At 47.5% G+C, this 16,044-nt stretch overlaps 2 protein-coding genes across 2 annotated transcripts; both read right to left on the reverse strand.

The window, feature by feature from the left end:
- Positions 1 to 3,566: 3,566 nt before the first annotated feature.
- Positions 3,567 to 10,709, reverse strand: LOC138359664 (uncharacterized). Its single transcript, XM_069319080.1, has 2 exons — positions 10,591 to 10,709; positions 3,567 to 4,143 (listed from the first exon to the last, which is right to left on the reverse strand). The coding sequence occupies exons 1-2, from the start codon at positions 10,707 to 10,709 to the stop codon at positions 3,567 to 3,569; spliced, it is 696 nt and encodes a 231-aa protein (XP_069175181.1).
- Positions 10,710 to 10,898: 189 nt separating this feature from the next.
- Positions 10,899 to 14,115, reverse strand: LOC138359665 (uncharacterized protein DKFZp434B061-like). Its single transcript, XM_069319082.1, has 3 exons — positions 14,090 to 14,115; positions 12,761 to 13,853; positions 10,899 to 11,042 (listed from the first exon to the last, which is right to left on the reverse strand). Exons 1-3 carry the CDS (start codon positions 14,113 to 14,115, stop codon positions 10,899 to 10,901), a joined length of 1,263 nt encoding a protein of 420 aa, XP_069175183.1.
- Positions 14,116 to 16,044: the final 1,929 nt, after the last annotated feature.

Here is a 16,044-nt window from a genome sequence, read left to right on the forward strand (position 1 = left end):
TTTATTAAACAGTTTACGAGCATGAAAACTTCCCATTCAACTGTTGTTATTGTTATAAACAGCCTCCTGGTGCTTCGGAGCTCATTAACTGTTTAATAATTGGAAACAAAGCCGCCAAAGATTGAGAAAAGATGTACAGGTTCGTAAGTGCTTGCGTAAGGGCCTTCGTGAATCTGGCCCCAGAATTCTACTAAAAAATAACGCTAAAGATTAAGACCCCCCATTACACCATTACCCCCATTACACCATCACCTCCACTACGCCAACGTTAAACGTTGAATAAACTGACTGGGCGAATATAAATACCACTTAACATGAAGAAGTTATCTGGCCGTAGGTGAGTGCTGGTCAGGTGGGCGACCTTTGGGATATAGTCTCATGTGCGGACAAGCAGGGCTGGTTACTCCGTGGAAGACTAAGGTGCTCCCTTAGGTGGACAGTGGCACCTAGGGAGGAGGGGGAGTAAGGCCCACAGAGAGAGGAGCACTAGAGAGTGAGTGTAGCGGCACTAGAGGCGTACTTACGTCAAGCTCCTCTAGTGTAACATCACCTCTTAATAATGTAGAGTACACCACACACAATTGATGACCTTGCCAGGACTTACTGAGTGGGTCAAGCCCCGCCACACATATTAATTGTAAACGACTTTACACACAGAAATCCCAATAAAGTGATGCATCAAATAAATTGACCATGTCGTAGCTCAGTCGATTAACGCAGCGTCTGGGATGCTCTCAGATGCAGGTTCGAATCCTCGTCACGGCCCTTGTGGATTTGTAAACGACTCCTTGTCATCCTTGACTGCACTCAGCTCCCCAAGGCATAGCTGTGACGTGCTTGCGTCTGAAGCTAGACACAGATATAATGAAGTAATCAATGATGGAGTCAGAGTTTGTCTGCTGTGTAGTCCTTCCAATATTGTTCATGGAATGCATGAACTGATGAGTTAGGGAAAGCATGTGCTCTTAAAACAGGAGTTGATTACCATCTTGGATTGCCTTTGAGCAGCCTGAGGGCAACAATATACCGGCAACTGCAACACAATTTTGTTCACAACTCAAACACAACAAAGTGTGTTACTTATAACTTACACCAGTTATTCCATTTATCATAATTATATTATGCAGGAAGAGCCGCCTATCTATGGGTTATCTTGAGGTTATCTTGAGATGATTTCGGGGCTTTTTAGTGTCCCCGCGGCCCGGTCCTCGACCAGGCCTCCATCCCCAGGAAGCAGCCCGTGACACCTGACTAACACCCAGGTACCTATTTTACTGCTAGGTAACAGGGGCATAGGGTGAAAGAAACTCTGCCCATTGTTTCTCGCCGGCGCCTAGGATCGAACCCAGGACCACAGGATCACAAGTCCAGCGTGCTGTCCGCTCGGCCCACCGGCTCCCTTGAGATAACTCAGATATCCCTTGAGATATCTCATGACTCCCTGGGTCATGAGATAAGATCAGCAGACTTCTATACACTACTAATGATAGGCTGTTGTTTTGGTTTTAGATTCAGCTACTCTGAACAAAATTTCCATGTAGCACAGGCTATAGTGAGCCAGTAAAATGCAAGGCTTAGGCTCGGCTACAAGTACCCCTAGAAGTTTACACCACCACCTGACGTACACCTCACCAACTGTAAACTCTGTCAGCAGAGCTATTCACATACTTTGCGTCAGTATTTATTTCAATGTGTAAAAAATGCAGAATTCAGAGGCAACTATTACGAACGTTCAAGAAATGTGTTCAGTACTTCATTTAAAATCACCTCCTGCCGGAAGTCTTAGCCAAATTCCCAAACGTTACTTTGCTGTTGGTAGCGTTTGAGCCTCGCTGCAAAGCTGCCGCCCAGTTGGACAGTTGTGTAGAGCAGGATCGGTAACTAGGTAAATGACTCGTCACATAAATTGCGCTGTACTGTATAGAGACTGCTGTGGGCCATTTGTAATAGAAGTCTCCCTTATATACTCTGGAGCACTCTGCAACTGGTGTACAGGACCCCTTACCCACTCGACCATCACGACCGGACAAAAGATGATGGTAGCCGAGGCTAATTCCCCATCATCCCGCCGGCATTCTGATGGTAATCGTGGGCATGGTATTTTATCAAATCATCTCATTCTTTGGGGCACACGTGAGGAAGACAAATGCGAACAAGCCTGAATGGTCCCCAGGCATATATAACAGAATGATAACTGCTGTAGGACTAGACATCATTAACTTTAGCGCTCTCGGGAAACAGAAAAAAAACTAGGTCAAAGTGCTCATAGCGTTTCGGCCGATCGAGCGGCAACACTGAAAAGTGTATACTCTTTTCACTGTCCTGACTTTAATTATCGATGTACATATTTCATTTTTGTACCAATGTGTTCGCAATAGAATATTCTACAAGAACATATGTATAAAATGTCACCAAAGCATGAGTTAGACCACCACCAGATAAAGAAACTACGTCGATCACTAGCCGTGAGCTCCAAACAGCGACTAAATGTTTCTATTCTTTTCAGGGTTGTCAACTCTACACTTGTCCTACAGCGTTCAATTTGGTATCACTGAGATCGCAATAAAATTCCCTACACGGACATATACATATAAATGTAGAATCATGATCGCGGTCCACCCGCAAGAGTGTGGAAAGTGGGCGAAGTGTTACCCATTACTGCACATTGGCTAAACCAGTATTGACAAGTGTATATTCTTTTCACTGTCCTGACCTTAATTTTCTATGTACATATTTCATTTTTGTACCAATGTGTTCCCAACAGAATGCTCTAGATGATCATATGTATAAAATGTCACAAAAGTTTGCGTTAGACCGGCACCAAATAAAAAACCTACGTCGATTACACTTGTGTCAACAATACAATAGTCTTGCCACGAAGATACAATACAATGCCGTTCTCCCAAATAGGCTATGTGGGTATCAGAGAAAACGGAAATTTCATGGCAAACATGTTCATACTTCCCCAAGTCGATCGGATAAGAATTGAATTTTATAGAAATATTTGTACATCGGCCGCGTAAACACGACGCCCGCTTGCATTCAAGAGAAAAATATCGGTCTTTCAAACACGACCGCGGAACGCGAAAGTGTAAACGCTTCGTGTAATTGTTGACTTTAATAACATATACAAATACTGAACGTGTTAAATTTATTTATTTATTTATATATCATTTATTTATATATCATATATAAATAATCATTTATAATCTTATTTTCATCAACAGGTAAGAACATGAGCGACAGGTAAGAACATGAGCGACAGGTAAGAACATGAGCGACAGGTAAGAACATGAGCGACAGGTAAGGTAACAGCGACAGGTAAGAACATGAGCGACAGGTAAGAACATGAGCGACAGGTAAGAACATGAGCGACAGGTAAGAACATGAGCGACAGGTAAGAACATGAGCGACAGGTAAGAACATGAGCGACAGGTAAGAACATGAGCGACAGGTAAGAACATGAGCGACAGGTAAGGTAACAGCCTACACAAGTCGTTGCTCAAGAATATACTCATCAACAATGTACCAGAAGCCGTCAGTGAGGCGACACTAGCGGAACGTCTTCACTGAGAACTGTTGGACAGAAAGTCTTCATTCTGTCTGTTGGACAGAAAGTCTTCATTCTGTCTGTTGGACAGAAAGTCTTCATTCTGTCTGTTGGACAGAAAGTCTTCATTCTGTCTGTTGGACAGAAAGTCTTCATTCTGTCTGTTGGACAGAAAGTCTTCATTCTGTCTGTTGGACAGAAAGTCTTCATTCTGTCTGTTGGACAGAAAGTCTTCATTCTGTCTGTTGGACAGAAAGTCTTCATTCTGTCTGTTGGACAGAAAGTCTTCATTCTGTCTGTTGGACAGAAAGTCTTCATTCTGTCTGTTGGACAGAAAGTCTTCATTCTGTCTGTTGGACAGAAAGTCTTCATTCTGTCTGTTGGACAGAAAGTCTTCATTCTGTCTGTTGGACAGAAAGTCTTCATTCTGTCTGTTGGACAGAAAGTCTTCATTCTGTCTGTTGGACAGAAAGTCTTCATTCTGTCTGTTGGACAGAAAGTCTTCATTCTGTCTGTTGGACAGAAAGTCTTCATTCTGTCTGTTGGACAGAAAGTCTTCATTCTGTCTGTTGGACAGAAAGTCTTCATTCTGTCTGTTGGACAGAAAAAAAACAAAATATAAAGACCAGCCCCCCCGATATCCCGTTTTCATTTAGGAGAATGTCTTCCTATTCTCTCCTCTCATTCTCTCCCCCCTTTCCCTTCCCATCCCCCCCCTTTCCCTTCCCATCCCCCCTTCTACTTCCCCCTCCCCCCCCCTTGCAAGCAATTTCGCGCCTCGCTTGTCTAACACTACGCGCAGATTCCAATAATGCTGCAATGGACAACCTTTTACCCTCCCCCCCCCCTCCGACAATTCACCCCGTCCCTCCCTTTTTTCTATCCCACATACTCTTTTACCTCTCTTTTCCCCGCCCCCCCCCCCCTCCCATCAGCACCCCGCTCCCTCCCCCCCCCAATCATCACAATCAGATTACGGAGTCACCCAAGGTGTGTACCGGGTGAATTAATGTGTGTGAGCTTTATCTACTGAGGTAACTTATGATCCAGGGGGAAGTTTTCTTGTCTGATTGTACCAGGGGGGGGGTTCTTGTTTGATTGTACCGTGGGGGGGGGGTTCTTGTCTGATTGTACCAGGGGGTTCTTGTCTGATTGTACTGTTTTTTTGGCTGATTGTACCAGGGGGTTCTTGTCTGATTGTACTGTTTTTTTGGCTGATTGTACCAGGGGGTTCTTGTCTGAATGTACTGTTTTTTTGGCTGATTGTACCAGGGGGTTCTTGTCTGATTGTACCGGGGGGTTCATGTCTAATTGTACCAGAGGGGGGGTTCATGTCTAATTGTACCAGGGGGTTCTTGTCCGATTGTAACAGGGAGGGTTCTTGTCTGATTGTACCAGGGGGGGGGCTTCTTGTCTGATTGTACCAGGGGGTTCTTGTCTGATTGTACTGGGGGTTCTAGTCTGATTGTACCAGGGGTAGAGGTTTTGTCTGTGCATGGGGGGTCTTGTCTGATTGTACAAGGGGGGGTTCTTGTCTCATTGTACCAGGGGAGAGTCCTTGTCTGATTGTACCATGGGAAGATGCTTTGTCTGATTGTACCAGGAGGGTTTCTTGTGTGATTGTACCAGGGGGTTATTGTCTGATTGTATCGGGGAGAGTTTTATTTTCTGATTGTTCCTGGGGAAGGTTTTGTTGTCTCATTGTACCAGGGGGAGAATTTGTCGTCAGATTGTACCTGAGGGAAAGAGGTTTTTTTATGATTGTACCCGGGAGAGCTTTTGTTGTCTGATAGCACTAGAGAGAGATAGAGGTTTGATGTCTGTACCAGAGAGAGGGTTTTCTTTTCTGATTGTACCAGAGATATTTTAACAAAACACCTCCATGACAATCAGATGTGTGATTGTACCAGAGTTTTTGTTGTCCATTGTACCAGAATAACGAATGTTAGTTTGTCATTGCATCATTAAGCAATCACATGTAAATCACTGTGTTATATATTAGGCTCTACACGGTCTTAAGTAGCCTTAAGAGGACAGACTGCGCATGCGCGAACACACACACACACACACACACACAGGACACTGGAGAGCAGAGAAAGATACCAGAATGCCAGGAATGAATATGTCAGGATGAGAAGAGAGGCAGAAAGACAATACGAAAATGACATCGCAAGCAAGGCAAAGACTCAGCCTAAATTGTTGCATAGCCACATTAGGAGAAAAACAACAGTAAAGGAACAGGTTATGAGATTAAGGATAGGGGCGGAAGGATTCACTACAAATGACAAGGAAGTGTGTGAGGAATTGAATAAGAAATTCCAGGAGGTCTTCACCTTAGAACAAGGAGAAATTCCAGAGGTAAGTGAGGGAATAGCTAACCAGGAACCACTGGAAGAGTTTGAGATTACCAGTGGGGAAGTAAGGAAGTGTTTACTAGAGTTGGACGTGACGAAGGCTATAGGCCCAGATGGAATCTCCCCTTGGGTTCTAAAGGAAGGAGCAAGAGAACTGAGCCTACCACTCTCCATAGTGTATAACAAATCACTGGCAACAGGGGAACTGCCAGATACTTGGAAAGCAGCTAACGTAGTCCCGATATACAAGAAAGGGGATAGACAGGAGGCACTGAACTACAGGCCAGTGTCCCTAACCTGCATACCATGCAAGCTGATGGAGAAGATTGTGCGAAAAAAACTAGTGGAGCATCTGGAGCGAAGGAACTTTGTAACACAGCATCAACATGGGTTCAGGGATGGCAGGTCCTGCCTCACAGGGTTACTTGAATTCTACGACCAGGCAACAAAAATAAGGCAAGAAAGAGAAGGGTGGGCAGACTGCATATTTTTGGATTGTCAGAAAGCCTTTGATACAGTGCCACACAAGAGGCTAGTGCGAAAGTTGGAGATGCAGGCTGGAGTGAGAGGGAAGGTACTCCGGTGGATAGAGGAATACCTAAGCAACAGGAGACAACGAGTCTGTGTGAGGGGTGAGGTCTCAGATTGGCGAGACGTCACAAGTGGAGTCCCGCAGGGGTCAGTCCTTGGACCTATACTGTTTCTGGTATATGTAAATGATCTCCCAGAGGGTATAGATTCGTTCCTGTCAATGTTTGCCGACGATGCAAAAATTATGAGGAGGATTGAAACAGAGGACGATAGTAGGAGGCTACAAGATGACCTGGATAGACTGAGTGAATGGTCCAACAAATGGCTGTTGAAGTTCAACCCGAGTAAATGCAAAGTAATGAAACTAGGCAGTGGAAACAGGAGGCCAGACACAGGATACAGAATAGGAGATGAAGTACTTAATGAAACAGACAGAGAGAAAGATCTAGGAGTTGATATCACACCAAACCTGTCTCCTGAAGCCCACATAAAGAGAATAACGTCTGCGGCATATGCGAGGCTGGCTAACATCAGAACGGCGTTCAGGAACCTGTGTAAGGAATCATTCAGAATCTTGTACACCACATATGTAAGACCAATCCTGGAGTATGCGGCCCCAGCATGGAGCCCGTACCTTGTCAAGCACAAGACGAAGCTGGAAAAAGTCCAAAGGTATGCTACTAGACTAGTCCCAGAACTAAGAGGCATGAGTTATGAGGAAAGGCTGCGGGAAATGCACCTCACGACACTGGAAGACAGAAGAGTAAGGGGGGACATGATCACAACCTACAAAATCCTCAGGGGAATCGACCGGGTAAACAAGGACGAACTTTTCAACACTGGTGGGACGCGAACAAGGGGACACAGGTGGAAGCTGAGTACCCAAATGAGCCACAGAGACGTTAGAAAGAACTTTTTCAGTGTCAGAGTAGTTAGCAAATGGAATGCATTAGGAAGTGATGTGGTGGAGGCTGACTCCATTCACAGTTTCAAATGTAGATATGATAGAGCCCAATAGGCTCAGGAATCTGTACACCAGTTGATTGACGGTTGAGAGGCGGGACCAAAGAGCCAGAGCTCAACCCCCGCAAGCACAATTAGGTGAGTACAATTAGGTGAGTACACACACACACACGCACACACACACACGCGCACACCCCACACACACACACACACACCCCACACACACACACACACACACGCGCACACACACACACACACACACACACACACACACACACACACACGCACACACACACACACACACACACACCACACACACACACACACACACACACACACTGTCCTCAGCCTAAACTTGATCTTACATGTAATGGTAAGCAGTATGTGAGAGCCTTAGGCATCTTTTAATGCAGAATAGTAAATTTTTTTTTTTTAAATTTTGCCCCGAGGGGCGAGTTTATTGGGCAGCGCCACTCATCCTGTGAGTGGACACACCGCCATAGTGACAGTATTGGGCAGCGCCACTCATCTTGTGAGTGGACACACCGCCATAGTGACAGTATTGGGCAGCGCCACTCATCCTGTGAGTGGACACACCGCCATAGTGACAGTATTGGGCAGCGCCACTCATCTTGTGAGTGGACACACCGCCATAGTGACAGTATTGGGCAGCGCCACTCATCCTGTGAGTGGACACACCGTCATAGTGACAGTATTGGGCAGCGCCACTCATCCTGTGAGTGGACACACCGTCATAGTGACAGTATTGGGCAGCGCTACTCATCCTGTGAGTGGACACACCGCCATAGTGACAGTATTGGGCAGCGTCACTCATCCTGTGAGTGGACACACCGCCATAGTGACAGTATTGGGCAGCGTCACTCATCCTGTGAGTGGACACACCGCCATAGTGACAGTATTGGGCAGCGCCACTCATCCTGTGAGTGGACACACCGCCATAGTGACAGTATTGGGCAGCGTCACTCATCCTGTGAGTGGACACACCGCCATAGTGACAGTATTGGGCAGCGCCACTCATCCTGTGAGTGGACACACCGCCATAGTGACAGTATTGGGCAGCGCCACTCATCCTGTGAGTGGACACACCGCCATAGTGACAGTATTGAGCAGCGCCACTCATCCTGTGAGTGGACACACCGCCATAGTGACAGTATTGGGCAGCGGCACTCATCCTGTGAGTGGACACACCGCCATAGTGACAGTATTGGGCAGCGCCACTCATCCCGTGAGTGGACACACCGCCATAGTGACAGTATTGGGCAGCGGCACTCATCCTGTGAGTGGACACACCGCCATAGTGACAGTATTGAGCAGCGCCACTCATCCTGTGAGTGGACACACCGCCATAGTGACAGTATTGGGCAGCGGCACTCATCCTGTGAGTGGACACACCGCCATAGTGACAGTATTGGGCAGCGTCACTCATCCTGTGAGTGGACACACCGCCATAGTGACAGTATTGGGCAGCGTCACTCATCCTGTGAGTGGACACACCGCCATAGTGACAGTATTGGGCAGCGCCACTCATCCTGTGAGTGGACACACCGCCATAGTGACAGTATTGGGCAGCGCCACTCATCCTGTGAGTGGACACACCACCATAGTGACAGTATTGGGCAGCGGCACTCATCCTGTGAGTGGACACACCGCCATAGTGACAGTATTGGGCAGCGGCACTCATCCTGTGAGTGGACACACCGCCATGGTGACAGTATTGGGCAGCGCCAGAGCCCTAAGCCGTATCAGAGCCCTAAAAGAGGGGGGAATTCTGGGGTATTTAACCCCTCAGATATCCCCCCTCTCCAGGCAGCGAGAGGAGTGAGAGAGGAACCAGTATGGGGCCGCAGTGTCAGACTAAAACTCACAGGGAAAACCTCTTTTTCCCTAAAACTCACAGGGAAAAACCTCTTTTCCCCGCGAGTTTCACGGGGAAGTTTGTGGAAGGCAGAGCTGCTGGGAGTGTGGGGAGCAGAAGGGTAGGGAAAGTGGCGGGAATCCCTCGTCCTATCTCCCTTCTCTCTCTCTCCCACTTCCCTTTCCTTTCTTCCTACCTTCCCAATTTCCCTCTCTTCTCCCCCACCATTTCACAATTTCCAATCCCCCTACATTTCCCATCTTATCCTGACCAATATTTCCTTCCCTTTCCCCAAACTTGGTTTTTCCACTTACCCTCGTATCCCCTCCCTTTCCAACCCCCCTTACTACTTCCCCTTCCCCCTACCTTCCCACCCCCTATTCCTTCTGAGCTACCAGCTTCGAACGCGCATTAACTTGGCCTCCAGCTCACAAGATTAATTTTTCGCCTCAAGAGGGTTTTTGTTTCCTGTTGGTTAAGAGTAAGTTGTTCCATCTTGTAGCTGTTAAGAACAGCTGGAAGATGGGGGGGGGGAGAAGGAGGAGGGGGGGTGGAGACCATCCCGTCCTCTCATCTTAGGTCGTAATTATGTTACGTTATCGTAAGTAACGTTAAACAAAATGAAATCTACTAAGTATCGGCTGACGTATATTTACGTGTTTCATGCATAAGATACCCTAGGTTAGGTGGGTTGCTTGGGTTCATACGCTTCTGGTTAGGCTAAGAGGGGGAATTTTTTTAGTGGCCAATGAAGGGTGCTCAACCGCTTCAGTTCGAGCACTGCATGAGGCGAATGGAAACTCTCTGTACTGCCCTGCTAAGGCGCTGGGTAAGGAAGCTGTTGGCTTTAGAGCATCTTATATGTTTCGATTAGCTTTGATCCCAGACCTGAGACACTAGAGGCACCTTTACCTCAGGCACCAAGAGTGTCTGTCGAGGCAATTGGAGACAATATTGCAGTGGTGATGCTGATCTGTGTATTGTCGAGAGTAATTGACTGATTCCCTGTGGGTGGGAAGAGTGAAGTCGGTGTAGGTGTTTGCCAGGGCTGATACGCGCCAGTAGTCACACACCAACTGTCTACCATTATTCCACGATTTCACTTTGATCCTGACCGACCAACAGGCTTGTCAGGTCACGAGCCATTAGGTTATGGGTCGGTCTCTCTCGCCCTCTCTCCCTCTCTCTTTGCCTCTCTCTCCTTCTCCCTCCTTCCTGGACAACCAGCTGTGGCATGGCTCCTCTTAATAACACCATTAACTTGTTTTGAGTGCCATCCCCCTTGTACCTGGCCGAACAGGCCATGCTTCACTTACCTGTCAGTCACAGCCCCGCTGCAAATACACCTATATTCAGTGTGGTTTATGGCAGCAAGGTGGAGAGCCTTTACGATTTGGAGGCCCGGTGGAGCGAGATGCCTGCCAGCTGCTGACATTAGTGTTGCTAATGGAAAGTCACCGGCATGGGGAGCTACTATGGCTCTGAGGCGAGAAATACCGCTTGATGTTGATGCAGCAGCTTCGTCTAGAACGAGCCAGTTGGACTGCTTATGGGTTTTTAGATGGTGGTTAGAGTACCAGGGCAATGAGAGAGAGAGACTCATTTATTAGTGCAGTGTATACAACTATGTTATCTCTTGGTGTAGCATGGTAGCAAGTGTTCCTTTAAGCATATTGGGTTGCAAGGCATTGTTGTCATTGCCGTTTAGGCATTCGATGCATTTGACAATCTTCTTTGCATCGGCATCGTAGTGGGTGCTTAGATCAGTCTAGGTTTTAAGAGAATAAAACACAGCATGAATGACTATATGATGCATGGTTTCCTTCCTGCCTCGAACGAAACGTTGTGCTCATGTCCTTATGACAGGGTGTGTGTCATTTAACATGACAGGGTGTGTGTCATTTAACATGACAGGGTGTGTGTCATTTAACATGACAGGGTGTGTGTGTCACTGAACATGACAGGGTGTGTGTGTCACTGAACATGACAGGGGGTGTGTCACTGAACATGACAGGGGGTGTGTCACTGAACATGACAGGGGGTGTGTCACTGAACATGACAGGGGGTGTGTCACTGAACATGACAGGGGGTGTGTCACTGAACATGACAGGGGGTGTGTCACTGAACATGACAGGGGGTGTGTCACTGAACATGACAGGGGGTGTCACTGAACATGACAGGGGGTGTGTCACTGAACATGACAGGGGGTGTGTCACTGAACATGACAGGGGGTGTGTCACTGAACATGACAGGGGGTGTGTCACTGAACATGACAGGGGGTGTGTCACTGAACATGACAGGGGGTGTCACTGAACATGACAGGGGGTGTGTCACTGAACATGACAGGGGGTGTGTCACTGAACATGACAGGGGGTGTGTCACTGAACATGACAGGGGGTGTGTCACTGAACATGACAGGGGGTGTGTCACTGAACATGACAGGGGGTGTCACTGAACATGACAGGGGGTGTGTCACTGAACATGACAGGGGGTGTCACTGAACATGACAGGGGGTGTGTCACTGAACATGACAGGGGGTGTGTCACTGAACATGACAGGGGGTGTCACTGAACATGACAGGGGGTGTGTCACTGAACATGACAGGGGGTGTGTCACTGAACATGACAGGGGGTGTCACTGAACATGACAGGGGGTGTGTCACTGAACATGACAGGGGGTGTGTCACTGAACATGACAGGGGGTGTCACTGAACATGACAGGGGGTGTGTCACTGAACATGACAGGGGGTGTCACTGAACATGACAGGGGGTGTCACTGAACATGACAGGGGGTGTGTCACTGAACATGACAGGGGGTGTGTCACTGAACATGACAGGGGGTGTCACTGAACATGACAGGGGGTGTGTCACTGAACATGACAGGGGGTGTCACTGAACATGACAGGGGGTGTCACTGAACATGACAGGGGGTGTGTCACTGAACATGACAGGGGGTGTGTCACTGAACATGACAGGGGGTGTCACTGAACATGACAGGGGGTGTGTCACTGAACATGACAGGGGGTGTCACTGAACATGACAGGGGGTGTGTCACTGAACATGACAGGGGGTGTCACTGAACATGACAGGGGGTGTGTCACTGAACATGACAGGGGGTGTCACTGAACATGACAGGGGGTGTGTCACTGAACATGACAGGGGGTGTCACTGAACATGACAGGGGGGTGTCACTGAACATGACAGGGGGTGTGTCACTGAACATGACAGGGGGTGTGTCACTGAACATGACAAGAAACTTAGTGGGAGGGGGGATTATGAGTCGAAAGGGGGGTGGGGGGGTAGGGGGTAGGGGAGGGGGAGGGGGGGATGGAGACTGATGGGAAGTTACAGTGATTGATGGGACGGTGGTGGAGGGGGGGAGGTGCTGGCAACATAATCATAGCCAGGCCAGCCACGCCTTAAAAAAAATAAGATTTTTGATTAGAAAACATTGGATGAAGCTGAAGCTTGAGTGTGTTGGAGTGACGGGTGAAGCTTGTGTTGGAGGAGTGACGGGTGAAGCTTGTGTTGGAGGAGTGACGGGTGAAGCTTGTGTCGGAGGAGTGACGGGTGAAGGTTGTGTCGGAGGAGTGACGGGTGAAGGTTGAGTGTTGGTGGAGTGACGGGTGAAGGTTGAGTGTGTCGGAGGAGTGACGGGTGAAGCTTGTGTTGGAGGAGTGACGGGTGAAGCTTGTGTTGGAGGAGTGACGGGTGAAGCTTGTGTTGGAGGAGTGACGGGTGAAGCTTGTGTTGGAGGAGTGACGGGTGAAGCTTGTGTTGGAGGAGTGACGGGTGAAGCTTGTGTTGGAGGAGTGACGGGTGAAGCTTGTGTTGGAGGAGTGACGGGTGAAGGTTGAGTGTTGGTGGAGTGACGGGTGAAGCTTGTGTTGGAGGAGTGACGGGTGAAGCTTGTGTTGGAGGAGTGACGGGTGAAGGTTGAGTGTGTCGGAGGAGTGACGGATGAAGCTTGTGTTGGAGGAGTGACGGGTGAAGCTTGTGTTGGAGGAGTGACGGGTGAAGCATGAGTGTGTTGGTAGAGTGACGGGTGAAGCATGAGTGTGTTGGAAGAGTGACGGTTGAAGCTTGAGTGTGTTGGAGGAGTGACGGTTGAAGCTTGAGTGTGTTGGTGGAGTGACGGGGGAAGCTTGAGTGTGTTGGTGGAGTGACGGTTGAAGCTTGAGTGTGTTGGAGGAGTGACGGTTGAAGCTTGTGTTGGAGGAGTGACGGGTGAAGCTTGAGTGTTGGAGGAGTGACGGTTGAAGCTTGTGTTGGAGGAGTGACGGTTGAAGCTTGAGTGTGTTGTTGGAGTGACGGTTGAAGCTTGTGTTGGAGGAGTGACGGTTGAAGCTTGTGTTGGAGGAGTGACGGTTGAAGCTTGTGTTGGAGGAGTGACGGTTGAAGCTTGAGTGTGTTGTTGGAGTGACGGTTGAAGCTTGTGTTGGAGGAGTGACGGTTGAAGCTTGTGTTGGAGGAGTGACGGTTGAAGCTTGAGTGTGTTGGTGGAGTGACGGTTGAAGCTTGAGTGTGTTGATGGAAAGTGGCTTGTGAGTGGATTAGTGGTGCAGGTGGATTTGGAGTACCTGAGAGTGAGTGGGTGAGTGAGTGACGGGGGGTAGGGGGGCGTGGAGCCCAGGGATGTGTTGACTAATTGGTGAGTTAGTTGTTAGGAGTTTGTAGAGGAAGCTGTGTAAAGTTTGTGTGAGAACGGCTTTGGTTGTGCCTACGAGTTTCCAGTGTGCAAGCGACTTGTTGGTGTTGGCAGGGTGCTGATAATGAGTTGGTAGAGTGGTACTTACCTACCAGTGACTACGGGTACGTGAGCTCTAGCTCTTCACTCCCCATTCTGCCAGTCTTGTTGGATCTGTTGCGTTAGAATTCAACAATTCTTACGATCGAATTCTTTATCGGTTCTTTATCGATCGAATTCTTTATCGGTTCTTTATCGATCGAATTCTTTATCGGTTCTTTATCGATCGAATTCTTTATCGAGTCGGTTTAAAGTTGTGGATGGAGGTGGCTTCCTCAGCTTCTTCTTCCAATTAATTCTATTTATTGACCAGTCGTTCAGGGTGCGAGTTTTTCCTTACATTTCTTTGACTAAATTGCGTTTCCAGCTTTTAAGTCTTCTCGTTCGACTTTCTCTAACTTTTAAAGAGGACGTCCTTGACCCCCCTCTTGTAAATTTTCTCTCAGTATCTTGTATGTTGCGATCATGTCTCTTCTGATTGTTCTCTACTCCGGGGTTGCGAGGTCTAGTTCTTTTAACCTATTATCATTGTTGAGCCTGTTGAGTTCTGGCAATGAGCTTGTTGCAAACATTTGTACTTTTTTAATGTTGGGTTTATGGTTCATAAGGTGTGGATAATGTGGTGGTAGGGTAGTGTGGGGGTGGTGGGGTGCTGGTAGTGTGGAGGTAGTGTGTTGATAGGGTGGTGGTAGTGTGGTGATAGGGTGGTGGTAGTGTGGTGATAGTGTGTTGATAGGGTGGTGGTAGTGTGGTGATAGGGTGGTGGTAGTGTGGTGATAGTGTGTTGATAGTGTGCTGGTAGTGTGGTGGTAGGGTGGTGGTAGTGTGGTGATAGTGTGTTGATAGTGTGCTGGTAGTGTGGTGATAGGGTGGTGGTAGTGTGGTGATAGTGTGTTGATAGTGTGCTGGTAGTGTGGTGGTAGGGTGGTGGTAGTGTGTTGATAGTGTGCTAGTGTGGTGGTAGGGTGGTGGTAGTGTGGTGATAGTGTGTTGATAGTGTGCTGGTAGTGTGGTGATAGGGTGGTGGTAGTGTGGTGATAGTGTGTTGATAGTGTGCTGGTAGTGTGGTGATAGGGTGGTGGTAGTGTGGTGATAGTGTGTTGATAGTGTGCTGGTAGTGTGGTGGTAGGATGGTGGTAGTGTGGTGATAGTGTGTTGATAGTGTGCTGGTAGTGTGGTGATAGGGTGGTGGTAGTGTGGTGATAGTGTGTTGATAGTGTGCTGGTAGTGTGGAGGTAGTGTGTTGATAGGGTGGTGGTAGTGTGGTGATAGGGTGGTGGTAGTGTGGTGATAGGGTGGTGGTAGTGTGGTGGTAGTGTGGTGGTAGTGTGGTGGTAGTGTGGTGGTAGGATGGTGCAAACAAATCTATATCCCATATCTTCATTTACCTATAATTGTGTAATCACCATAAGGGAAGACAGGTAACGAGGGCCGAGGTGCTGGTACCAGACCCAAGTGTGATAATACTGACGGCTGACCTTCCACTGGCTCCAGTCCTGAGCCTAGTACCCATCTTCACTTAAACCTAACCAGAGTCTACATAGGGTAGACTCGAACAGGTTCGAATAGGCTCGAACCTATTGTGACTTAAGGCCTATCGACCTTAACAATCCAATTTATACCCATTGTTTCGTGTTCTGTCTTGTGTTTGTCACCTCACCCAAAACTTTTGTACCATATCACCTCAACCAATAGAGTATAAGTACGAAGAATTTGTGTGTAAATTAAGTCTTTGAAAATGTAATACGAATTACGAAACGCGTTCAGGCGTCAGACAATTAAAAAATGAATTTCGGAGAATTGTTATTTTTATTACATCCGACAGTGAAGAAAAACAAGAAATATTGAGAAGATTCGTGTGTATATATATATATATATATATATATAATATATATATATATATATATATATATATATATATATTATATATATTATATATTGTGACGATAATCTCTTTCAAGAGAGATTGAGCCTGCTCTTCCCTACATAATTACGTCACAATACAAGATACTATATACAAGATT

Source organism: Procambarus clarkii, chromosome 92 (genome assembly GCF_040958095.1).
Source record: "Procambarus clarkii isolate CNS0578487 chromosome 92, FALCON_Pclarkii_2.0, whole genome shotgun sequence".
Taxonomy (NCBI): Eukaryota; Metazoa; Arthropoda; class Malacostraca; order Decapoda; family Cambaridae; genus Procambarus; species Procambarus clarkii.